The sequence below is a fragment of the Manis javanica genome, chromosome 7 (assembly GCF_040802235.1).
Source record: "Manis javanica isolate MJ-LG chromosome 7, MJ_LKY, whole genome shotgun sequence".
NCBI classification, from domain to species: domain Eukaryota; kingdom Metazoa; phylum Chordata; class Mammalia; order Pholidota; family Manidae; genus Manis; species Manis javanica.
This window is the reverse complement of record NC_133162.1, coordinates 66,393,693-66,419,457: the sequence shown is the minus strand read 5'-3', so window position 1 is coordinate 66,419,457 and position 25,765 is coordinate 66,393,693. Positions and strand designations below refer to the sequence as shown.

The window sequence follows — 25,765 nt, the reverse complement described above, 5'->3', positions numbered from 1 at the left end:
TTCAGAGTAATTTTTATTATACATATAATATGCATTCATTATAAAATAATTTAAAAATACCTGAGTACAAGGAAGAAAGTCCATCACCCGTATGTTTACCACTGGGGAAAATGACTGTCAGTATTTTGGCCTTGTAGGTGATGTAAAATGTTTCCTTTACCCTGTTAGGGTTTCTGGCTGGGACTGACATTAACAGGAGATTACCATACAAACAGGAGAAAACCATACAGACTATTGACATGTACATGGGAGTTGTCCCAAGAAAAATGAGCCAGAGAACTAACTAGGCCAAGTGCTTGTGTACTAGGTGGAACAAAGCATAGCCATTGGTGGAGGGTAACTGAAATGTATAGGGAGACTCACCGGAAGTAAGAGTTCTTTTAACAAGGTCTTTTTGTAGATTTCTCTCAGCCTCCCTTTACTCTCTAGTGGTAAGAATGTTTCTCCTCCAGGTATAGGGAGGGCTTCTTTTACATGAGAATTTCCTCTCTCGCTTTTAGAAAGAAGAAGGAAGGTCTGAGTACCTTCTATGCATCTGCTATTTTTCAAGTGTCTCAAACTAAAAATAATATATCAAAGTGGCATATTTTGGGGTGGCATATCCTGAACTCTTTCAGTATAATCTTACAATTTTTTTGTATAATTGTTTCCATTACAAAGGCAGGAACATGCTACATGCATTTTTTGGTAACTTTATTTTGTATTTAATTAAAGAGCATTCTATTTTTCAGATACAGGATAAATTCCTGTATTGGAGACCCCCAAATACAGCTTCTATGTAAGCAGTTTGGCTTTCTGATAATACAGTCTGGACATCAGTAGCACAGGCATGTGGCGGAGGGAGTGTGACTGCTCCCAGAAGTCATGCAGGGACCCAGTTCCCCTCTTCACTCTAGCTCTGCCATCTCTGGGGTGTTCTCTTGTGCCTGGTTGAAGCTGGGTCACCCCCATGTCTTCTCCAGCCCACAGGAAGGAAGCATGTGAGGGATGTGGTTCCTACCCTGGTGTGCCTGGCAAAAGCTTTGGGGGGCAATTAGCAGTCTCTGCCATCATCAGAAATACGTTTCAAAGGCAATAACTAAATTTAAAAATATTTGTTACTGAGGACAGTTTTCTGGTGCTTTGAGTTTTGTTATTATTATTTATGATAGTTTTTTATCGTTCTCTCTCTTTTTTTTTTTGCAATAGTAAAAGATCCTGGGACAAATATTCTTGAATTAGAGTTCTGTCTTTTACATTAAGCAAATTACTTTCTTAGGTAACAGAAACTACAGCTATAAAGTAGACTTGGTGGTCAGATGGTAGGCATATCTGATATGTGTTGAACTTTAGAAAAGCTGTAACTATTTACATTTTCATTACTATTCAAGACCTAACAATAGCTTCTTAGCTGTCACTTAAAAACCATCAATCCTAACATAAGCATTTCTTCTGATCTTTATCCACACATGATTATCACAGAAGTATAACCATAGTTAACATGTTTTATTTTGTTGGCTGACTTTTTTTCTCTGCATATTATTGTTTTCTTTTTCTGTTTTATTGTATTTATATTTACAAAAAGTGGCATGCTATTGTGTATATTAAATGTAACATAATGTGTTTAACCAAATATCTAGTATTGGACTTTCATTTCCATGTTTTTGTTACTATAAATAGTCTTCTTCTCATTTACCTCCTCCCAAGATACCCTTTCAAGTGGAGTGTTGAAGCCTTTTGAATCTGAGCACAAAAGTCAGGTTTGAGGTTTAGTCTGAGCCCTAGGCAAGTTTTTCCTTCATCTTCTACACACTCTGGGTGCTTTGCATAAATGCTGAAAGACATGTGAGAAAGTGATGAGTGGATGTCTGTCCACTGCTGCAGAAGAGCGTGCACTGACATATTTTCACTGACAATTAGTGACTAGCAGGTGCCAGAAATTCATATTTTATCCAGCTTGTTAAGCAGGCCATGGTTATTAATATCTGTCATTTGCAATGGCAAAAGCAGATGCTAAACATGTTTCCTGCAGAAGTCACCTGACTTTTTTACATCAAACAGTAGAATTTTATGCAAGAAAACCTGAAATTTCACATAAGTCAAAGGCAGATCTGACAAAGAATGTTTAGATTTTTTTCTTTGTTACCAGGTGCCACCATCTGGCCAAAGCTGCAGCAGTTTCTAGGTCATTTGACTTTTGCCAGCTTTGGATTTAGTTCTTGACATATTTTTAATTTGGGGATATAGAGGAAGTATGGATTTGCATTATTTTAAAATGTACAAATAAATGACTCTTAATAACTTTATATCATACTATTCTAAATATGCACACATTTAAATCCCATACACAATAATATCATTTCGTGACTAGTTAGAACTGTGCTTATGTGTAGTACAATTTGATGGTTATACTGGTCCTGGGACTCAAGGAAAAGTGTTAAATAAAATCATTAAAATACTAAATAAGTAGAGTGGATAAATAGAAAACATGGAGATTATATATAATATATACAAATATGTTCATATATGAATAAAACTATATAGTGTTTATATTAATCCACATTAGTATGTTAATATACCATTAATATGTTTACATAACCAATATATTAAAATCAGTCCATACATTAGTATATAATAATCCATATATACATATTAATCCATATACTATATGTAATATGTATCTCTTTCCCAAGTAAGATAGTTAACTTTTTGAAAAAGTTTGAGATTCAAATTTCAGTAAAAAATGTAAGCCTAAAGTTTATACAACAGGTCCATCCTTCAATCCAGTTTCATTTGCAGCATGTATGTGTAGCTGTTTTACTGTGTCATGTAATAGCTACTGTGAGAAATAGAGTCGGTTAGTAAGGAGAGCAAAATAATAGCAGTTTATGATAAATTATACTTGGAAATGAAGAGTAAATCTAGGTATTAGTGTAACACTGATTTCTGAGGACATGGCTAATGCTAGCAACCTGTTACGTTATCTTAGACTTCTGTGTCAGATAACTTTTCCAAATTATCTTCTTTATAGGCTGTTAAATTCCAAAAGTTTCAAGCCTTTGACTGGGGAAGCAGTGCCAAGAATTATTTTCATTACAACCAGGTAAAGTCTTTGAAGTCATTAGAATTAAAATGGGCATGGACCACCCCTCAAGGAAGCCTGAGTTGTGAGGAATCTGGCTGGGCTCTGGTTCTGTGGGAAGTATTTGTGAGAGTCAACTAGACAGCATTTGTTTTCTCAGTCTGTTCCAGAACAACTCAGGCTTTGCAGCTGTGGCTGTGGACTGGCCTCCTCTCTGTCCTTTCCCTGGCCCTGGCCAACAGCTGTCACTGTCATATGTCATTCATAGTGATCCAGAACACAGACCTCAGAGTCAGACAAGCCTAGGTCTGTTCCCTGGTGGCTGGGACACCTTGACCAAATTACATAGCCTGAGCCTTTTCTTCTAGATGCGAATAAGTTGACCATTTTGGCATGCTAAGTGCTCTAAAATGTGAGGCACTTTGCCCATGTTTTTCTTACTTAGTTCTCACAATATCTCTGTGACAGAGATGTGATTATTATAATTATTATTACTAAAGATGAGGCAACTGAGCCTTGGAGAACATCTATGACATGTGTTACACCCCAGAGGGAAGGAGAGTAGGAAGGTATGATTCCAAACCCCTTTCCCAACCTCTTGGTTCTAACGCTTCACATCTACTACCGGGGATCACAGAGCCTTCCTCCCAGAGGACAACATGATGCTGAGCTCTGGGTGACAAGCTATTTGCTAATAGTTAATTGCCATTATTTTTGCTCATGGGCTTGGTTCTGTTCTGGTAATAGTAATTTGAAAAGTGAAGTGAGAGTGATTTTAAAAATTTAGTCTTTTATTCTCAGGTCAAATTTACTAACCAATGTTTAATGGAGATTGTTGTGTTTTTGTAAATTAAAATGACAGCAACAAAGCTTTCTGTGGGCTTTTTATTACAGAGTTACCCTCCCACTTACAAGGTGAGAGACATGCTCATGCCGACTGCTGTCTGGAGCGGAGGTCAGGACTGGCTAGCGGACATCAAGGACATGAGCCTCTTACTGTCCCAGATCACCAACTTGGTGTACAACAAGCAAATTCCTAAGTGGGAACATCTCGACTTTCTCTGGGGCTTGGACGCCCCTCAGCAGCTCTATAATGAAATAGTGTATCTAATGAGGAAATACCAGTGAGAAATTTACCATCAAGTCAATGATCAAGTCATGTTAATATTTGTTTGCTAAATTTCTCTAAAATACTTGTTTTTCTTGCCCAGGTCTTTGCTATTTGTATAGTCAGAAAATTATGATATTGAAGATGCCCAGTTCTGTTTAGTTAGGATTAGGGAATGTATTCACTTTTTAAAAAAATCATGGTTGAATATGAAGCTAGTATCTCAATCATAGGCTTAGAGAGTCTTTTAATAATACTACTGATTTGCAAAAGGCTGTAACCATTCTGTTCATCCTTATAACTTAAAATATACTATATTGCCTTTTTCCCCATGTATAGGATACATATTGACATAAGTGTGGAATTTTTAAGCTGTGTTGTTTCTTGGTAAATAATCTGACACTGACTTGAAAAAAGCTTGGTGTGTAAGTGCCCAGTGTTCATCTTTTTGCCTTAAAGGGCTCTCCAGTTGAGTGGCCTTGTATCTGGAACCTAAATGACACTTGATCATGTTCTTGTGCAGTAAGGTGCAGAGTCAAGTAGAGTGACACCCCAGCTGTGCCTAGTGGTAAAGATTCTATAATGAATTTTGTCAAACCTAACTGTGATAGCATTTCTTTAGCAAAGGCTTACATTGCTCAAACCAAGCAAAATAATTTGTGGGAGTCTTCAAAAATACATGGCATTGATTTAAAAGCACAGTTATTTTAAGTAGCTTAAAGAGTGATACATTCAACTATCTATATTCATGAACTCTAAATTCTGTGGTAAGCTATAAATCCACTTTTTTGGGGAAGAAAAGTCCTGTGGAGAGAGTATTCCACTATTTTTCCTGAAATTAATACACTCTTAACCAGCTGCTGTAGCCTGGTGATGAGTGAAGCAGTGGCCCTGAGGGTGCACATCAGGAGGGTCCTAACTCAGTTTCATACCAAAGAAATGTGAATGTTTTAATACTAGAGCTCAGGGATTCTTTTCAATGGTGACTTTTTTTTTTTCATTTGTATGTGTCCATAATTTTAATACTCATGATTTGCAGCCCTAAGTCAGGAAGCCCTTATTTAACCTGTTTTTCTTGCAGCATTGTTTCCTTACAATACTGACAGCTGGACAGAATGATGACTAATGTTTTTTTCTGATATAATTACTTTAGCTGCAATAATATACACTTGGTTTTGGCTAACGTGCAGACAGTGTACTACTTTGTGACATTTTAAACTTTTCAGTACATCTCAGTGAGCCTCATGATGTGTGTGTGTAGTGTGTGCCCTCTTTTGTTTAATAGCCATTCTGTACTTCCCCTTCTCCTTTGGCAGGACTTAACACTCCTTTCTCCTCTCCTCTCCCTCCTCCTTACTCCTGGTGGTGGGAGAGAGCTTAACAGAACGGCCTCAGTGCCATAGGTGACCTGGTTTCCCTGGCCTGTTGCTGCCCTGGTAGTGCCCAGAGATGTCCTTTGAGGGCTTGTGCTCAGTGAAGCTCCCACACAACAGATGATAAACATGAGCAAGGGCTGCATTCTGTAGAGTTTACATTTTATTAGCATGTTTTTCTCTTCCCCTCCTTTCCAAACTTTACTCTGGGGAGTTTTCTTCAGAGTGTGGGCCAGTCTAGAGGTGGAGATGTTGCAAAGCTGTTCTTGTGACATTGGGTTACATTGCACATTTACCTTTGGTGGTGGCCTCTTGCTCCTGACATGGTCACACAAGTCCTTTCTATCTTTAAAACCCTGGCTGCATTAACTGGCTTTGCTTCAGCGTGGACTAAGGGTGCAAAACACAATTGGAGCTTGTGTCTCTCAAGGAATCTGTGACAGGTTAATTGTTTTTCAACTAACTGGGGAAACTGACTCTATTCTCTTCAACTGGATTTGATATATATTCTTTGGAGCAGGGCACAAAGATTTCTGCAGGCCTCTGGGACAAGAAGACTAGTTAATATTTTGCCAACTTGGAACTCTTAAGATACTGTTTACATGGGCAAAGCCACCAATGAAGTCCCAATTGAGAACAAAGTCATTCTTCTCATTTGCCATGAGAGGGCAATCTTGGCTCTGCTTCCAGCTTTTTCATAAGGAGACTTCCTCTAGTCCCTTTGAGAAAGGCAGAGAGCCTTGTTGATGTGTGAGCTAGTGATAATTTGAGGACGGGTAAGACCAACCGTGTCTGTGATATTTCTATCCAGGATCATGACTAATTCTTGCCTAATTAATAATAATCTCAAAGAATAGCTGTGCCTCAATGTGACCTTTAAGTAAAAATGTGCTTAATAAGTAAATGAGTGGTCAGAACCTCAGGCATGGGGAGGACGTGGCGAAGGCTTTAACCTAAGCCTCACTTTTATTAAGGACCAAGATGTAGACTATTGATATTATCTCCAAATAAAATTATTTTGTGTTTGGGAGTGTTATGGTATTAATTCATTACATGTAAAAATTTAAAATTAGACTGTATTTTTAAGACTTGTCACTTTAATATGTGGAGAGAGTTTCAAAATGTGAAAGGCAACATTAGATTGCAATAATTATCCTGGGTTTTAAAAAGTATGTTAGTTATTAATTCAGGAGTATTAATTGAGTATTGTGCTAAGTGCAGATTTCAAGTTCAGTTCCAAACTAAGCAAGTAAAACTTTCTCTGTCAACTGTTTTAGTACTACTAAAAAAAATGTACATTGAGCCTTCTGGGTTTTTAAAGCCTTGTCACAAGGCTTTGATCTTTGCAGCCTGCCCTTTGACAGATAAGGTGAATATTTTCTCTGCCTTACAGACAGGGGTCTGCCTTTTATGGCAATCATTTTATATGCCTTAAATATTTTAAAGAGGCTGGTGAGAGTTCCAACAGTATCCCTAGAAGCACCTATTTACCTGTGACTCAGAAGGATCAAAAATATAAAGTGTTTAAAACCAAATATGGGTCAGCATTCGTGTCATCAAGAAATCTCCTGGGGAGCTAATATCCCCTGTATTCTTCAGCATCCCCTACTGTTTTGGTGTGGATAACAAATGTTTCCTGAGTCTTTTTGTAAGATGCTATATCAATGCAACTTCAATGCCCCATTCTAACATCAAAGTCCTGTAAAGGTACCTACCTTGAAACTGACACTGACCAGGTTCTGCTCTCATTTGGCTGTAACTTTTTATGTAACTTAAGCTAGTTTTAATTTTTCTTAGACCAAATCTTCATCTCTATGGTGAAGGATTAGATTTTGAATTTTTGAAGATTACTCCACTCTCTGTGAGTATTATACATTACAGCTGTATAATGTTACAACACTTCTCATTTCTGTATCCAGGAAGAGATACACTTTTTAGTTAGATAACATGATTCGGTTAGATACATTCCAAGACAGGCTCACCTAATTTTGAAAAGAAAAACATCATAACATACATAGAAAAAGAGATTGTGTCATTGCTAATGGGCTTTGCCAACTACATGTTCTAGTTTTTAAAGGGGGACAGTACCCAACATCTTTTGTGAGTTGATATCAAATAACTTCAAGATTGTATTAAATATGCACAGACTTGATTGTTGTACTTCTGAAAAAGTGATTTGCTTGCTGGGATAGCTAGAGAGGAAAGGATTCCTGTCTTCCAACCTTGTCAGAAAGGCCATGCCAACATAAAAATGACACATAGGAAGTCATAAGCAGCTGCAGCAGCACAAAAAATAGTGTGGCCAAAGTCCTAATACCATCAAAAACCAGTCAACTCCACCTTCTATGGAAAACCATCCCAGTAGATAAGCAGACCTAAACTACATCAAACAGTGCTCCAGGGGGAACAAAGATATTTTTTACCTTTGATTTAGAGCCCATATCTTTTTAAATAAGCATTGAGTCCACAAATATCTTTTGAATACTCATTATGTGCAAGGTATAGTGCTTAGCACTGTGGAGGTGTTGGGGAGAAACCTAGAAGATAGACTCAAGCAGTTAAATATACTTTGTGTAAATAAAACGTGTTTAAAGGTGCACGTTTGCCAGTTCAAGAAATGACACCACGTCAGTCAAGACTAAATAAGGTTCAGTTTTATTTGGGTCCATTAATGATGCTGTGTTTGGTTGCCGGACATGTTGTACCTACTTTTTCAGCCATCTCCATGACGTCCAGTGGACAGCTGATGAGATGTTAACTGACCAGTTTCCCAGGGATGCTTGCATTTGTATATTGGACACAAACTTCTGTCCTGCTGGCTGCATGAGCCTGAAAGACGGAGCTGGAGGCTCTTCTTGAAAGTGCTGGAGTAAATGGGGGAAGCCTGGGCCAAGCAGGCTGGAGCTGTGGCTGGCAGGTCCTGCCGCACAGCACTTTATGTAACCGGCCCATGGAGAATATCTAACAGGCTTAGCAGTAGAGGATGGAGGAATCAAAGAGGGAAAAGAGTGGGTTGGTGGGTTTAGGGACTCAAAGGAGGCAATCATGACAGCGATTTAATAGCTAAATCTAAACTAAGCAAACCTGCCAAGGCCACCCACTTAAAAAAATCTGCGAGCACATCCAAAGCACCCGAGCATGCTAGCTGGAACCACAAGGAAAGGACAGCATGCGCCTAATGGAAATTTGAAGGTTGACTTTATGTGGAGGGCAGATCTGAGTGCTATTTTACTTCTGAGCAGATTTCATTTGCCTGACAAAGTGAGTTTGGTGGTGGTCCCTTTGGAGCACTGAGGGACCCAAGCATGCAGGAGAAAAAGCCCCTGCTCTTCTCTCGGAGATGCTGACTGTGCCATGCAAGTTCAAGGGCACAGCCACATCTACCAAAAAGGAGAAAGAAAAAAAAGCTCACATAAAAATGAATTGAAAAGAGTGGTGGAGGAGGGAAAGATTGAAGAGGAAACTAAAAAGCACAGGTTGTCCAACTGGAAGAAACCTGCCAGCTGGGAGGCCGAGGAAATCTGCTACCATCTGGATATCCACACAGCAGTAGAAAATGCACCCTCTTTTGTATTTTGAATTGGCTGTCAAGAAGCTCAAAGCTGCTTCTGAATGCTTATCTCATCAGTACACAGGTAGAATAACATAATATTCTTAGGGCACACTGAGGTTTAAAAAAAAAAGTTTCAAAAGGGCCAGAGGCTGAAGGCTCCAGAGGATGGGCATCAGAGGAATATTGGTATTCTGCCGGTGGTGGTTCAGGGACACACACAGGTTAGGAGGTTCTGAATTCTGCATTGGACTATTATAGGGGTGTGTGTGCATCCCACATATAGCCTATATGTTATTATACATTAATACATAGTTACTTATGAATTGGCCTATTTATGATATATGTACATATCCTCTATATTATTATAATTCTAGGTTCATATACTGGCTTATATTTTGTACTTATTCTTTCCTAATACGGATTTACATCTTTTATTTCTCTTTACAAAGTTTTGATTTTTAATTTCCAACTTTAGGTAAAACGTGTACAAATTTAAAATAATTTGTGTCTTATTTGGTATGTTTACTGTGGACAGGCACTATGCGTTTACTTCTGTAAGACCACAGCAATAAAAATAATGCCTATTTCTTGGCAGTGTGGGGAACCCAGCTCTTCTAAGGACTGGATGAAATCACTTCAAGTAACACACTTGGCTAATGCCTGGCAGACATTACATTAATATTATTATTTTCCATTAATGCTTAAAGTAGCCTGTTGCAATAATACTAATACTATTTCCCTTTGGGATGGCAGAATGAAAAATGCAAAGCTTCCAAGAGTGACGTGCTGGCCCCTTACCTCATAGACGCAAGGAGAGTCCGGGCCAAGATTAGGAGGCTTTCTTCCAAAACTAATCCTCTTGGCGCCTCTTGTGCCGCGCGTCAGCAACCCAGGTCAAACGTGGAGGGTGTTTTAATGCTGGTCCCCGGTCTCCCCAGAGCTACCCCAGTACCGACCTGCCTGACTCGGTCCCGGGTCAGTCAGACCGCGGAGAAGGCAGACGTGGGGTCGGCCTCGCAGTCTGGCTCCGCGTACCAGGGTTAGTTAGCGGATAGAGGGATCCTAGAGGGATCGAGGGCCAGAGGCAAGTCAGCACCGCGAAGCCGGCCCAGGGTCGCGCAGGGCAGGCTCAGTCACAGCCTCCCCGGAGGCTTCCGGAACGCACACACGTTCCCTTGAGGAGCAAAATGAAGTGGTTTATTGGTTTCATGGCTTTCAACCCAAATTGAGATCCAGCGGCTTTCAAGCCAGATCTCGGCAGGCTCTGCATGTTAAACCCAACAGTTACTTTATTCCCCCCTCCCTTTTTTTTGTTAAACGAAGCCTAAGGGCAGTTCCTTCTTGTGCACCCGCCCTTCCCGGTTCCCGTCGCTGGTCTGCGCACCCGGTGTGCGCCCCGAGGGTCCACCAGCGCGCCGGGGCTTGCGGGCTCCCCCGGGGGAGTCTGCGTGCAGTGGGATACGGAGTTTGTCACGAGCCTGCAGCGATGGGTCCTCTCCGGAGTCACTGGAACTGGGAGTTACCGTCCCACCACCGATCAGATTTACTGCGCTGACCGCCGCCGCGCACTGCTGGGGACCCGTGGTTCCCTCAGCTAGAGGTAGTTTGCAGCTTGCTGCTGCTTAAGTGGGTACAGGGCGTGCAGACAGAAAGATCCCAAATACAGGACGTACATCGCTTTAAAAAGTTTCTTAAAATGCACTTACGTCTTTATGAAAGTACATGGACGCAATTATATGTATGCACTAAAAAATACCTAATTCTGCACTGATTGCAAAAGAGCTCTTTCTGGCGGTGATGGAACTATTCTCTATCTTGTTTGGAGACAGTGATCATAAAGATGAATTGAGTTTTCAAAACTCGTAGAAACTTTATACTGAAGATCTTTTGTATCGTGTGTGAATTTTACGCCAAAAACCCGGAACATAATTCTGCACGCAGAAGAGAAATTACTAAGAGCCACTGCAAATCGCACACATGAAAGCTGATTGAATGCAGCTGTAAATGTGTATTTTAGCCACTAAGCGCAACTCTGTGGGGTTACTTATTTACGCAAGCTCCGCGCAGCCAGGAAAGGGACTAAAAGCCTGATGACATCACTCGGGGCGGGGCCGAAAGTCCTAAGAAAAGTCGGCGGGAGGCAAGCAGCGCAGCTGTCAGGCACAGCCTCACCATGAGCTGTTGCAACACCTCGGAGATCCATGTCCTCTGTGGCTCCGGTCAGCTCTTCCTGCAGCCCCTCTGGGACTGCTTGAGGACGCGGGAGACTCTCATCCAGTCGCCCTTCTTCCCGGTCATCTTCTCCATCACCACCTACATGGGCTTCTGCCTGCCCTTCGTGGCGCTGGATATCCTGCGCCCCTGGGTGCCCGCGCTGCGTCGCTTCAAGATCCACCCCGACTTCTCGCCCTCCGCTCAGCAGCTGCTGCCCTGCCTGGGGCAGACACTCTACCAGTACGTGGTGCTCGTGCTCCCCACGACTCTGCTGTATTGGGCCAGCAGCCCGGCCCCCCTGCCCCCTGAAGCCCCCGAGTTCCTCCAGCTGGTGCGCCACGTCGTGTTCTGCCTGCTGCTCTTTGACGCTGAGTTCTTCGCATGGCACGTCCTGCACCACAAAGTGCCCTGGCTGTACCGGACCTTCCACAAGATGCACCACCAGAACTTGTCCTCGTTCGCGCTGGCCACGCAGTACATGAGCGCCTGGGAGCTGTTCTCCTTGGGCTTCTTTGACCTGGTGAACGTCACGCTGCTCGGGTGCCACCCACTCACCGTCATGATCTTCCACGTGATCAACATCTGGCTGTCGGTGGAGGACCATTCAGGCTACGACTTCCCCTGGTCCACCCACAGGCTGGTACCGTTCGGGTGGTTTGGGGGCGTGGCACACCACGACCTGCATCACTCTCATTTTAACTGCAACTTTGCCCCTTACTTCACACACTGGGACAAAATACTGGGAACTCTGCGGTCTGCTCAAGGCAAGTAACCACGCACCGTCTGCCCGCCAGGCGTGTGGTTGCGGTGAGCAGCGAGTGCCCCTCTGACCCAAGACCGCTGCGCATTCACACTTGAATCAGGAGAAACACACCTGAGCTTTTTGTTATTTTTTTGTAGGTAATTTATTACGTGGTGGGACTTTGTAGATAAAATCTGATTATTTTTGTAATCTGATAAAGTAATTTATATCATTTGTGTATATCAACAATTATACTCTTGGTGTTGAATTCTAGCCCACTTCAATAGCCTTGATTCCTGGATATAAATTAGACACTCATCACTGGCATATTGAAATCATCTCTAAAAAGATTTGTTTGTAGGACAAAGAATTTCCTATGTTCAAAAGTATCCTAGAACCAAGCTAAAAGAACATATTTTTATGGAGAATCTGAACTCTGGCTATACAAACAAGGAGACATGTTCCTGCTGGACAGTGACCAAGATTACTGTACTTTTTTCTGTTTTTTTTGTAACACTGTATATTTATATTGAAAGGAATGTTATTTGTGCTTAAAAAAAAAACAGGTCATAAACCATAAACCAAACAAGTACTGGCTCCTGTTTCAATGATATTTTGACTGATAAAAACAAATGTGGGAAGAGGGAATGGGGATGGTAGGTATCCAGAGCATCCATGAGCCCTACACAAAGAGAGCAGTGTGGTAGTGGGCTCTTAGGGGACAGGGGAGTTGTAGAAGAGGAGGAAACAGGAGAAGGGCCCTGTTTGTTTTGGTCTAGAGATTTTGCAGAGGGTGAAATACTATTATTCTGAATGCTTTTTAGCTGATCTTTGCATAACAAGCAAATGAAAGAATTACCCTGTAAATATTTAGACAGATTACCACTGGGCAAACATTTGATTATTTGGTGGGAGGAAGGTGTTGGGAGGTGAGTAGAATTAGCGGTGTATCTTGCTTTGCTAAACTGGTGAGTTGAGTGTAACATTAGAGGGGCTGATACAGAAAGGGATTCTGAGACACCCCCCGAACCTTTCCATGAAGCCATCTAGTGCAAAAGCCTATCGTACACATACTGCCTCTGCAATCTGGGATTTTTGTATATTCACATTTCTTAAGTAAGACGTACATGCAAACTCTATACACCTTCCTCAAAGAAAGAAAAAATAAATGTGGCCGTAGGTCCCTGGTTCCTCGTTTGTAAAAGGAAATTGTGTCTAGATGTTCTACAGATCACTGGCGACAATAAATGTCTCTATTACTGACCACATACCTGTGCCTCCTCTGGCTGCTGCCTACCTCTTTTAACTTTATCTTTGGCATTTAGTTAGGGTAAAGTTAAAAGAAAATCAAGACATGTAGACAGAACTGTATAATGAACAGCAGCTTTGTATGTAATTCTAGGCTCTTTACATATGAAGAAAACTATCTTGTTTAAAGGTGAAAAACCCATCTAAAGACTGGGCTTTTTATGTCTGCCAAATGACACTCCTGAGAAATATATTTAGGCCCTTCTAATATTTGGCAAATGCAGTGGGAAGGCCTGGCCACCAGGCTAATTATCTCAAGAACTCCCCCAATGTGCATGGTCTCTTGGCTTCTTGCCAAAGTCACCTCCTCCTCTGTCCTCAGCAGGACAATCCTGGGACTTAGAGGTTATGTTAATGTATAAAAGTGAAATCCATGAAAAGAGGTAGTGAGATGTAAGGGGAAATGCTGTGTTGGAGGCAGTGTATGAATACCATGAACAACCTGCTGAGTACAGGAGGATGAGAAGGGTGAAGAGCAGTTGTGGAATGTATGGTACAAATATTTAGCAGATCTGGGCACTCAAAAGGTGCCTGCAAATCTGGATAATGACAATTTATGCAGCTCACTCTCAGAGAATTTTTAAAATGTGTTATGTTGTGTCACTGTATACAGGAATTTTGCATTTGGGGCAAATTGTACACATGGAAATTATTTGGGTATAGAAACACTTTTTCAAAATCAGATGACTTATCAGTCTTTAATACCTTGGGAGATAAAAGCAGGTGAATGGGGAAGATGAGCAATTTTCCAGATAGTTTGAGAGCCTAATAATAATAATAAAATCATTCACACACACACATTACACATTGTTTCACTTGCACCTTATTGAAGGCAAATTCTGGCATGCTAAGACCCCCACCCCTTAAGATCCAATCACCAACGCAGAACACACCCTACCCCTACTCCTTAAAAATGGGCTTCCTCACCCACGAGCTGCTGCCCCCTCTCTCTGGGGGCAGCCATTTTCTCTTTCAGATAATAAAATCTCTTGCATGGGCCCGTGTCTCCGAGTCGTTCTGGGGTAAGGAGGGTCGTGGCAAGATACCCTTTCACTTACGGCAACAATTTAAGGAATGTAGGATAGTTACTATTATTATTATTTTATTTGTATTATCATTATCATCCCATGTTATTTCATTATTATTATCATCCTATTATCATCCCATGGATGAAGAACTGGTACCTGCGTAGGTTACATGACTTGTTCCAGGTTATGAAACACTAGAAGTTGGGGCCAATTCTCAAATTTAGGTCTTGTAGCAAACGCTAATTATAGTCCCCACAACTGCCAGAGCTTTTTCAGCCACTACTCCTCAAACATAGCGTCCCTCTGTCCACTTCTTAGATGTGGATGTCCCTGGACTCAAAGCCTCTGCTTGGCAGGGGAGAAAGCCAGGGAGGTAGGCCTAGGCCAGTCTAAGCAGGACTTGGGAAAGCATGAGACAGGTTAAGGGCTTGGTCTTCTATATTCCTCACTTCACATCAGCTAAGAGCACACAGGCTGAAGCCAGATTGCCTGTGGGGGCTTTGACTCTGGTACTTACTGGCTGGTGACTCTGGATAGGTCACTCAATCTAGCTTTGCCTTGGTTTTCTCATCTGTGCGACGTAGATGATTGTAGATCCTGCAGTGCAGGGTTGTCGTGAGAGATGTAGAGTTACCTTATGTGAAGAGCTAGATGTGTTGGGGGTCCTGGCCATTATCTGGGTTTGCTCTGGTCAATGCCTCATGTCTGGGTCACCAGGACTTCAGTTAAGGACCGTAACCTTCTGTCCAAAAACGTGTTTGAGCTCTCCTGTCTTACAGAAACCCAGTAGAGCCATGTTTTTGACTCTGCTTTCATCAGAGCTGCTTCTTTCCTAATCTTTTCAAAGACATTGTGTTGGAAAGAGATGGCAATCTGCTACTTCCTCACCACTGAGTCATCCCACACCCACCTTCCTGAAACTTCCACTCCCTAATCACTGCTATCTTCCTAATTGTCAAATCCAAGGATTTCTTCCCCTTGCTTGTCCATCTCCTTGGCTTTTTTTTTTGCTAACCAGCCCTTCTAAGGATGTGGTTCTTGATTGGTCTTAGTGAGGTTTCTCTAAACTGTTTTCCTTCCTAACTTTCCAGCTGTCACTTCTTCCTACTGGTTCTGCTTACTCCTCCACAGGGAGTCAGGCCTCAAGGTGCTTATATTTGCAGTAAAAACTATGTTCGTTGTGTATAATGATTGTCTTTCCTAACACCTTCTAAGTGTATCTTCCACATCTCTGCTTGCATTGTGTTCTAGTACATACACACACACACAATGTATATGTACACATTCTATGTATATGTGCATAATATACACTATACATGTATATCCACAATGTGTACTGTATTTATGTACATACCATACACAAACTATAGGCACACACATTATGTGTAAACAGGCATGCATTTGCACACTATATATGCACATATACTATATATGTATGTACATACTATATACATTATATATAGAACATATTCTTTATATGTAATAGAGGCCTCCACACACTATACATATATATACACACACACATACTGTATATGTACACTCACTTACTACATACATTATACATACACATACCTCCTCTCTCTGTACACACATACATGTACACACGCACATATACACATACTACTGTTTTTGTCCTGTTTGCCATTATCTGTCCCTAGTAACATGCCTCATTTTGATGAATATAGGTTCAGTGTTTCATGAATACTGGAAGCAGTAGAACAGCTTTGCCATTAATCATGTCCTTACTCATCATTCCATCTTCTATCACTAGTCCATCCCAGCTTCTTAACTAAGGCTATCCTTGCAACCCATAATCTCTGTTCTAGAGAAGGTCACAGTCTACTGGGAAAGGAAAGCAGGCAAACACATCTAATCTAATGTATTCAGTTTTATAACAAGGGGTATTAATAGCTTGTTAAGGGAATCAAAAGAAAGATGGGCCATTTGAGCAATAGAAATCATGAAGGATTTGTGTGTACTCACCAGGCAGGATGAAGGGCATACCTGCAGAAGAAACAGCCCTGTAAACCAGACAGGGAGAGAGAACTTGGCATGCCTGAGACATGGTAAGAAGCTTAGAGAGCTGTGCAGACGAGGAAGGAATGTCAAGGCATATTGTCTTGCTGCTTGACAAGCCATTGAAGCTGCTCAGAACTGTTTTCTCACCTGCCTGTGTCACAGGGTTTTGGGAAGATTGTATGTAAAATTGTTCTGAAGCAAATGTGAGGACTTGCTATTATTTGTTGATTTATAATAAATACATGGATGAACACACTGAAAACTGCTCTGCCAATGACATGCTAAGAAGTTTAGGTTGTATTCTCTAGGTAATGGAGGGGATGGGTGAGAGTTCCACAGATTCTAAGTAAAAGACTGATGTGACTAGATCTGGTGTAAGAAGATAACTGGCAGCAGAGAATAGTAATAGGGATTCCAGTTCAGAGACCATTGTAAATTCTGCCGGGTTTCCAATCCTGGCTTCATTGCTTGTGAATACTGTAAGCTTGAGCAAGTTGCTCTAATGCTCGATTTCCTGCTTTCTGTAAAGAGGGTGATAGTACCTACCTTTAGAATTGTGGTGAGGCATAAGAAAGATAATTAGAGAATTAAACACTCTACCTCACATGTGGCAAACACTCTGTAAATAGTTATTTTGTTACAAATTGTTTAAAAGGGATATGGTTAAAGGTCAGCGATAATAAATCTGTTCCAAAATAAGCAGAGATAAGGTGGAGAGGAAGAAATGGATTTCTCTTTTATCATAAGAGTAACACATACTAATGGAAAAATTTCAAACCCTAGAGAACAGTGTAAAGGAAAAAGTAACTTCCATCCCCATTCAAAGAACCTATTCCCATTGCAGGTATAAACAAAGCTAAACCTTTTTTGGGTACCAAACCAGAAAATCAGTTATTCATCTTTCTCGTTCTCCATTTCAGCTGGGATACATTAAATGGTTTTTAAAAAGTTAAAAAGAAAAGGAAAACAAGTTAGTGTGAACTGAATCTTTCTAGGCAAAGGCCCATGGCATTTCCTCCCTGTAAATATCTTTTGCTTATTTCCTTTTTCTATACCTTTTGATCACTTCTAACAACAAGAAGAGGAACTTCAGTTGTCTGTCTTCCACAGCTTCCGTGGAAGACTTGCTTGGTGGTGTGACTTCTCTATCTGAAACCAAAGCCAAGGTTTCTTTGCTCCCTGCAGCCTGGAGCTCTCCTTGCTCCCCTCCTCTGGCCCCTCTTACAGTAACTTCACTCTCTGTCTTCTAGGAAAGCCATTGCCTTCTCAGCTGGAGAGGAAGGTCTCTTGTGGGTAAAATTGTAATTCCAATACAACCAATGTTAACTCTTCAGTTTTTCCTTTTCTCTCTCTTTATTACTAGGAATGGGATTTTTAGTACCAATTCCCTTACTATAAGCTGGAAATGAAGCATAGTGGGTAAACCAGAATAATTTTTTTTCCCTATGTTTTTCCTACATGTAGACCTATGGATATTTTTGTTATTATAGAATCTCAGGACTGAAAGACACGTTTGGGGTATGCCACTCAATATCTATGCCATTTTCTTCATAACATTTTCTTAAGATTTTATAGTTCTTTCCATTTAGGATTTCATCTAGTCTCCCCTGGCTTTAGTACATCTGCATATCAATAGGCATTCAGAGGTGGAAAGAAGTATGGCTTTAGTGTATTTACATCATTCCTCAGGGGTGGAGAGAAGTTCACCTCCATATCAATGGGTAATTACCTGGGGAAGGAGGGCTTACCTGTACCTGAGAGGTGATGGGGAGGGCTGGTTTTGCTGCTGCTGGAGCAGGAGAGAGAGATGGCCTGGGACTGCAGTTTTGTAAGCAATAAATGGGTTTTAAACTATTTCTCCCTTTGACTGATTTCGGTTTTTAGAATCAGGATTTCCTTTCCCCAGACTTACAGTCTCTGAAGGAAGACTTTGGCTTATTGATCTTTGGTTACTTCAAGGGTCTAACACCTGGAAAGTGCTTGATCAGTGTCTCTGGGGTATAGGCTCTAGAGTTTGGAACCTGAAGAGGTTGAAGTTGAGCTGCCTGATTTTCTATTTTTGGGGGAAATCGTTGAATCACATGCAACATCAGTTTCCCTCTCCGTGAAATGGGTGAAGGTCGGAGTAATAACCAAAGTTGCCTATGTTCTCAAACTGCTGTGACGATCAAATGTTGTAGAGCAGTAGGGTGCTGAGTGGCTGAGTCAATGCTCTATGCAGAGAGTGGCAATGCGGACCGTGGGCACGTGGGGAGCCAGGGGATGCTTCAGCTCCCATCTCCCTCTGTGTCTGCCATTGCTATACGGCCTCTCCACTTCCTCTATCCAGCCCCTGCCTCTTGGGCTGCATGCCAGCCTCCTTTCCTTGTATTCCTCTCCTCTGCAAGCCCAGGATCCTGTTTCCCTGCTGAGTCGCAGGAGAATATAAAAGAGAGGGTCCCTCAGCGGGACCGGAGTTAGAGAAAGCTGCCTCCAGAGCTGCGCAGCTTGCAGAGGTAGCCGGCATCAGAAGTGCTGTCAACCTGGGACCAGCCAGCAGAGGGCTCTTCCTCCATTCGGTGTCAAGGACGGACTCCAACTAGGAGCCACAGCCACCTAGATTAGACAGACTGGCAACCAAAGGGCTTTTGAAAGAAGAAGCAACCTCTTGGAGTTAGACACTAATGACAAAAGGTCACCCCCTACTAGGCACTTTGAGTTCTCAGGCGGAGAAAGAAGAATGGCTCACCTGCCTGAGATCCAGCATTTGCTGAGGGGAGAACACTCATGTGCTGACACTGTGAAGCTAGGAGATTCTACAAATGTTAAGGCTAAGACCATTGTCCAGTTTCCCTCTTTTATGAACAAGGAAACTGAGGCTCAGAAATGGGAAATGACTTTTATTGGGTCACACAGCTGGGCTGAAAGTCAAAGATCTGTGCTTTTCCTGCTTCTCACTGCTGATTCCTTCCCACCTTCTGGGTCCTCAGAGCCATGGCAGGCTGTCTCTTGCTGAGTAGCAGGAAAGTGGTTATGGGGCACTGCTTGGAAATCGCTGCAATCCATATTCCTTTTTTAAAAAAATTAATTAATTTTTTTATTAAGGTATTATTGATATACATTCTTACAAAAGTTTCACATGATAAAACAATGTGGTTACTACATTCACCCCTGTTATCGTGTCTCCCCCATACCCCATTCCAGTCACTGTCCATCAGTGTAGTAAGATGCCACAAAGTCACTATTTGCCTTCTCTGTGCTACACTGTCTTCCCCCTGACCCCCACCACACCATGTGTGCCAATTATAATACCCCTCAATCCCCTTCTCCCTCCCTCCCCACCTGCCCCCCCACCCCTTTGGTAACCGCTAGTCCCTTCTTGGAGTCTGTGAGTCTGTTGGTGTTTTGTTCCTTCAGTTCTGCTTTGTTGTTATATTCCACAAGTGAGGGAAATCATTTGGCACTTGTCTTTCTCCACCTGGCTTATTTCATGGAGCAAAATATCCTCCAGCTCCATCCATGTTGTTGCAAATTATAGAATTTGTTTCTTTCCTATGGCTGAATAGTATTTCATTGTGTATATGTACCACTACTTCTTTATCCATTCATCTATTGATGGACACTTAGGGTGCTTCCATATCTTGGCTATTGTAAATAATGCTGCAATAAACATAGGGGTGCATATGTCTTTTTGAACCTGAGAAATTACATTCTTTGGGTAAATTCCTAGGAGTGGAATTCCCAGGTCAAATGGTATTTCTATTTTTAGTTTTTTGAGGAACCTCCATATTGCTTTCCACAATGGCTGAATTAGCTTACATTCCCACTAGCAGTGTAGGGGGGTTCCCCTTTCTCTGCATCCTCCCCAGCATTTGTTGTTCTTAGTCTTTTTGATACTGGACATCCTTACTGGTGTGAGGTGATATCTCATTGTGGTTTTATTTTGCATTTCCCTGATAATTAGTGATGTGGAGCATCTTTTCATGTGCCTGTGGGCCATCTGAATTTCTTCTTTGGAGAATTGTCTGTTCATATCCTCTGCCCATTTTTTATTAGGTTATTTGCTTTTTGGGTGTTGAGGCATGTGAGTTTTTTAATATATTTTGGATATCAACTCCTTGTCGGATATGTCATTTACAAATATATTCTCCCATACTGTAGGATGCCTTTTTGTTCTGTTGATGGTGTCCTTTGCTGTACAGAAGCTTTTAAGTTTGATGCAGTCCCATGTGTTCATTTTTGCTTTTATTTCCCTTGCTCAAGGGGATGTATTCAGAAAAAAGTTGCTCATGTTTATATTCAGGAAATTTTTGCCTATGTTATTTTCTAAGAGTTTTATGATTTCATGATTTACATTCAGGTCTTGATCCATTTCAAGTTTCCTTTTGTGTATGGGGATAGACAAAAATCCAGTTTCATTCTCTTGCATGTAGCTGTCCAGTTTTGCCAACACCAGTTGTTGAAGAGGCTGTCATTTCCCCATTGTATGTTCATGGCTCCTTTATCATATATTAATTGACCATATGTGGTTGGGCTTATATCTGGGCTCTCTAGTCTGTTCCATTGGTCTATGGGTCTGTTCTTGTGCCAGTACCAAATTGTCCTGATTACTGTGGCTTTGTAGTAGCGGTTGAAGTCAGGGAGCATAATCCCCCCAGCTTTATTCGTCCTTCTCTGGATTGCTTTGGCTATTCATGGTCTTTTGTGGTTCCATATGAATTTTAGAAGGATTTTCTCTAGTTCATTGAAGAATGCTGTTGGTATTTTGTTAGGGATTGCATTGAATCTGTAGATTGCTTTAGGTAAGATGGCCATTTTGACAATATTAATTCTTCCTATCCAGGAACATGGGATGTATTTCCACTTATTGGTATCTTCTTTAATTTCTTTCATGAGTGCCTTGTAGTTTTCATGGTACAGGTCTTTCACTTCCTTGACTTGGTTTATTCCTAGGTATTTGATTCTTTTCGATGCAATTGTGTATGGAATTGTTTACCTGATTTCTCTTTCTGTTAGTTCATCATTCGTGTTTTGGAGTTCAGCAGATTTCTATGTATTAATTTTGATTCCTGCAGCTTTGCTGAATTCAGATATTAGATCTAGTAGTTTCAAGTGGATTCTTTAGGGTTTTTTATGTACAATATCATGTCATCTGCAAACAGTGACAGTTTGACTTCTTCTTTACTAATCTGGATGCCTTTTATTTATTTGTGTTGTCTGATTGCTGTGGCTAGGACCTCCAGAACTTTGTTGAATAGAAGTGGAGAGAGTGGGCATCCTTATCTTGTTTCCAATCTTACAGGAAAAGCTTTCAGCTTCTTGCTGTTAAGTATGATGTTGGCTGTGGGTTTGTCATATATGGACTTTATTATGTTGAGGTACATGCCCTCTATACCCATTTTGTTGAGAGTTTTTATCATGAATGGATGTTGAATTTTGTCAAATGCCTTTTTGGCATCTATGGAGATGATCACTTGGTTTTTGTCCTTTTTGTTGATGTGGTGGATGATGTTGATGGATTTTCTAATACTGTACCATCCTTGCATCCCTGGAATAAATCCTACTTGATCATGATGGATGATCTTTTTGATGTATTTTTGAATTCTGTCTGCTAATATTTTATTGAGTATTTGTGCATCTATGTTCATCCAAGATATTGGTCTTAATTTTCTTTTTTTTATGGTGTCTTTGCCTGGTTTTGGTACCAAAGAACCTGCTTTTGCTTTTATTTATTGTTTGTGTTATTTTTCTGGTTTCTGTGTCATTTATTTCTCTTCTCACCTTTATTATTTACTTTATCCTGCTACATTGGGTTGAATTTGCTCTTTCTGATTTCTTTAGGAGGACACTGATGCCGTTGATTTCATATCTTCTTTTCTAATATTGATAGTTCAGTAATATAAAATTTCCCATAAGCAGCACTGCTTTGGCTATATCCCACAAATTCATTTTAATAGAATTAATTTCTAATTTCACTTTTGATTTATACACATGGTTATATCAAGTTATGTTATAGTATCTACTGTTTGACAATTTTCCTGGTATCTTTGTTATTGATTTCTGATTAAATTCCATTTTCGTCAGAGAATATACTTTGTACTTTTAAAAAATTGAGATAAAACTTCTGTCTTAAAATGTGAGCTCAGGAGGGGCATGAATCTTTTGTATCTAAATGTGTATGTTAATAGAAGTATATGCATTAATGTGCCTCATTAACTGATGAGAAATAAAGAGGCCCCTCTTGTTCTCTTTCAACATCTAGGTTGTTGTGAACAACTGAACAAACGTGAAGGTGGGCTGTTGACATAAAAGGCAAACATTTTAGAAAATAGAAATGTTTTTTAATGTGGTGTAGCTGGTGCAGATCTACAGTTCAATGGGTACTTTAGCAAAGAGATCAGCCTAGACCAAGATTGGAACAGCTTGGAATGAGAGAAAGGATTCAGGAAATGTGAGATTACATTTGTGGTTTAAAATTTCCTTGTGTGGCTTGACATGGTTCCAAAAATGTCTTCTTACAAGTAAAATACAAAGGCAGTAGTTCCACTGAAAGTTAGCATTTCTAACTGCCTCAAGCTCCCTTGAGAGGAAACACCTTTATCGAATCGTAGCTCGTGGGAAAATATTCTGACACATAAATAGCAATTTGCGGTGCTCTCCCTGATTAGCCAGAAACATCGAAAAGGACAAGAAGGGGAGAATGAAATACAGTGTTGGCAATTCTTTGCTGCAAATAAATACTTGAAAATGTATCAATTATAGGGTGGTGTTATACAAACTTTCTTATCTTAGCTGAAATTTCATGTGGACATGTAAGTAAAAACGAAGTAAAGAAAACTGGAGCTGTTATGGTTAAATGGGAGGTAGTTGTAAGGAGCCTACTTAAACTTTCACCCACACATCCTCTGGGACACTTCAGAACTCCAAAGAAACACAGTGAAAAACCAGTGGGTTAGGGAATTTCTAAAATTTCTTTATGGGGAATGAGTTGCTCTTTAGCAATTGCTAGAGAAGGCCAGGAAGAAAGGATTGGACTGTGAACTCTTTGATGGGAAGGATCCATTTCTGTATTATTGGTCATAAGCACAAGATCTGGCTCATGGCAGTTGCTAATTAATTTAGCAATTTGTTAAAAAATTACTGTATTTTAAAAAATCTTCATTTGAGTGACAAAATACCTAAAACTAAGGGAGCACAGGAAAATAACTATATTAAAGAGAATGGATGTGGGCCTTATGTGACTTGAGGTTCTCATAATTGCCTACTTGCATAGGTACCTCTTGCTATTTGGTCCTGAAGAGGAATGAAATATGTAATACTAATGAATCTTCCAGCTTAATGAAGTCTTACTCTGATATATTGTCTGGTGTAGTTTATACACACCTAGATGTTGGCCTTAAGAACCTGTAAAACCATGGTTCTCAAAGATGCATAAGAATCATGGTTCTCAGTGATACATAAAAATAACTCCAGGAAACTGTAAAAAAACACATAGATTCTCAGCTTGTACTCTAGATGTTCTGATTCAGAAGGTCTAAGGCAGGGACTAGGAGTTCTTAGACAAATGGTTCACAGCCCTCAATTTGAGAACCTCTGACTGCCCTGGATGAAAGATGCAGATGATGAAAAGTAACTGCTTGTTCTTGAAGGTGACAACTACAGTTCTAGATTTTGTGAATTCTAGGCAAACTAAGAATCCCAGGACCAGTCTTGAAGGTGGCCCTAGAAGCATCCTCATTCCTCTAGATGTTCTCAGAATGGTAACTTCCACATTGTATGCTTTCCAGGTCACCCCCTGCTGTGGGACTTGCATGAGTGGAGACCTTGGAAAGATGATCCCAGCTGGATTTGCTCTTTTGACATCTTTCTATTGAAGGTCTGGAGTAGTCCCAAAGCATCAAGTAGTTAGTCAGAATGTGTCTGAAATAATGTGGACAGAACACAATGTAAATCTCTAACTACATTCTTCAAAGAAAGCCATCTTGTTAGCAGAGTCTCTTGAAATCTACCAGGAGAAATAATGAAAAAACCAAATTCCTTTGTGATTATTATATTTTTCTGGTTTCCAAATATTATGACTATAAAGGCATGACCTTTAGAGAGTAATGACAACTGATGTTTATATACAATAAGTGCTTATAAAGGGCTATCAGTCTTTTTCACAAAGAAGTCTTGAGAAGTGGGTATGACAGATTTGATTTTAGGATATTAAGTCTTTTTTTTAACAAAGAAACATCACCATAAATGACACTGTTTCCATAATCAGTTCCAATGTCAAAAGTTTTTTTTTAATACCTTAGAAGTGTTGAAGAAGGTTGAAGTATAGAAGGTTGAAGTATATGTAGCAGACAAAAGCCTGTGAAGGCAGGTTAGATATGGAACCCTTCCCTGCATCCCCACCATCCTGACTTCCAGAGTGTTCCAAACAACAGTGGCATTTTTTCAGGAGGTGCAAGTTAGTATCATCAAATCTCATTGAAATCAATCAGTTATGGTACCCTTGCTTCAACAAAATACCGAACAATCAGTCTTTTACAGCCAAAATATTCCCAGATTATTGATGAGGTCTGTCCCTGCTACCCCTCGATCTTCGGTTCTTACTCAGAAATAACCAAAAGGAAAAATGAGGGCATCCCCATGGCTCTACTCCCACCAGATACTGCCTTGTACAATTCACCTCCCTCTTTGGTTCTTCCATTTTTCATTTATGAACCTCAGTCTCTAATTTCCTTCCACCTCTGATGTGTTGTGCCATAAGAAATATGACAGTTATAAATTGTGATCATGATTGATGGGAAATGTTGAGCAGCTGGTTTGTTTCCCAAATAATTTTCTCGAATGGCACTCTGGGGAGCAAGAACACTGCATGGGAAGTGGGGGAGAAGGGTATCAAGAGTCATGGTCAGTGCTGGTCTATTAGCTAGAAAACATTTGGTATAGAAAACATGGATGCAAGCCTACCTAATGACTACAAAGCCAAATTAGTGTTAAGAGGAAAACCACTGTTCTCCCATCTAGAAGACTTTCAGCTTTGCTCAAATCTCTGCTGCAGATAAATTCATCCATGGCAGAAGACCCACTGTAATGGGAAGGGCCTGGAAGTCTTTTTTTCTCCTGGCACATGGGTTGTAGCAGTTTGCAGCCGTACCCTTGGCAGAAAATGGATTGAGTGGTTCTGGCTCTTTTGGGAATGTCAGCAAGACTGTCATCCTGCAGCTATCTGACATGGTAAATTGGAATTAAACAGTGAGAACATAGGCTGAGGGCTGTGGAGAAAAATTGGCAGGAAGAGTCATAGGGCTAGAAGTCCCTTCTAGATAACTGTTGATATTTGTATAAAACTTGGCCTTGACTGACACCTGCCTTCCAATTCTCCTAAT

At 40.7% G+C, this 25,765-nt stretch overlaps 2 protein-coding genes across 3 annotated transcripts in view; both read left to right on the top strand.

Moving 5' to 3' along the window:
- LIPA (lipase A, lysosomal acid type) overlaps nt 1-6,572 on the top strand; it is a 37,353-nt gene extending 30,781 nt beyond the window's left edge. For both annotated transcript variants that reach the window (XM_017653358.3, XM_017653359.3), the window contains exons 9-10: nt 3,011-3,082; nt 3,956-6,572. In XM_017653358.3, coding sequence (XP_017508847.1) covers nt 3,011-3,082; nt 3,956-4,189 — 306 coding nt within the window. In that variant the 3' untranslated portion in view covers nt 4,190-6,572. The remainder of the gene's footprint in view (nt 1-3,010; nt 3,083-3,955) is intronic.
- A 135-nt stretch (nt 6,573-6,707) lies between these two features.
- On the top strand, nt 6,708-12,641 carry CH25H (cholesterol 25-hydroxylase). Its single transcript, XM_017653360.3, has one exon. The coding sequence runs from the start codon at nt 11,269-11,271 to the stop codon at nt 12,079-12,081; it is 813 nt and encodes a 270-aa protein (XP_017508849.2). The 5' UTR covers nt 6,708-11,268; the 3' UTR covers nt 12,082-12,641.
- Nucleotides 12,642-25,765: the final 13,124 nt, after the last annotated feature.

Excerpts from the sequence above, each read along its gene's own strand:
- CH25H (XM_017653360.3), top strand. The coding sequence starts at position 11,269 with ATGAGCTGTTGCAACACCTCGGAGATCCATGTCCTCTGTGGCTCCGGT.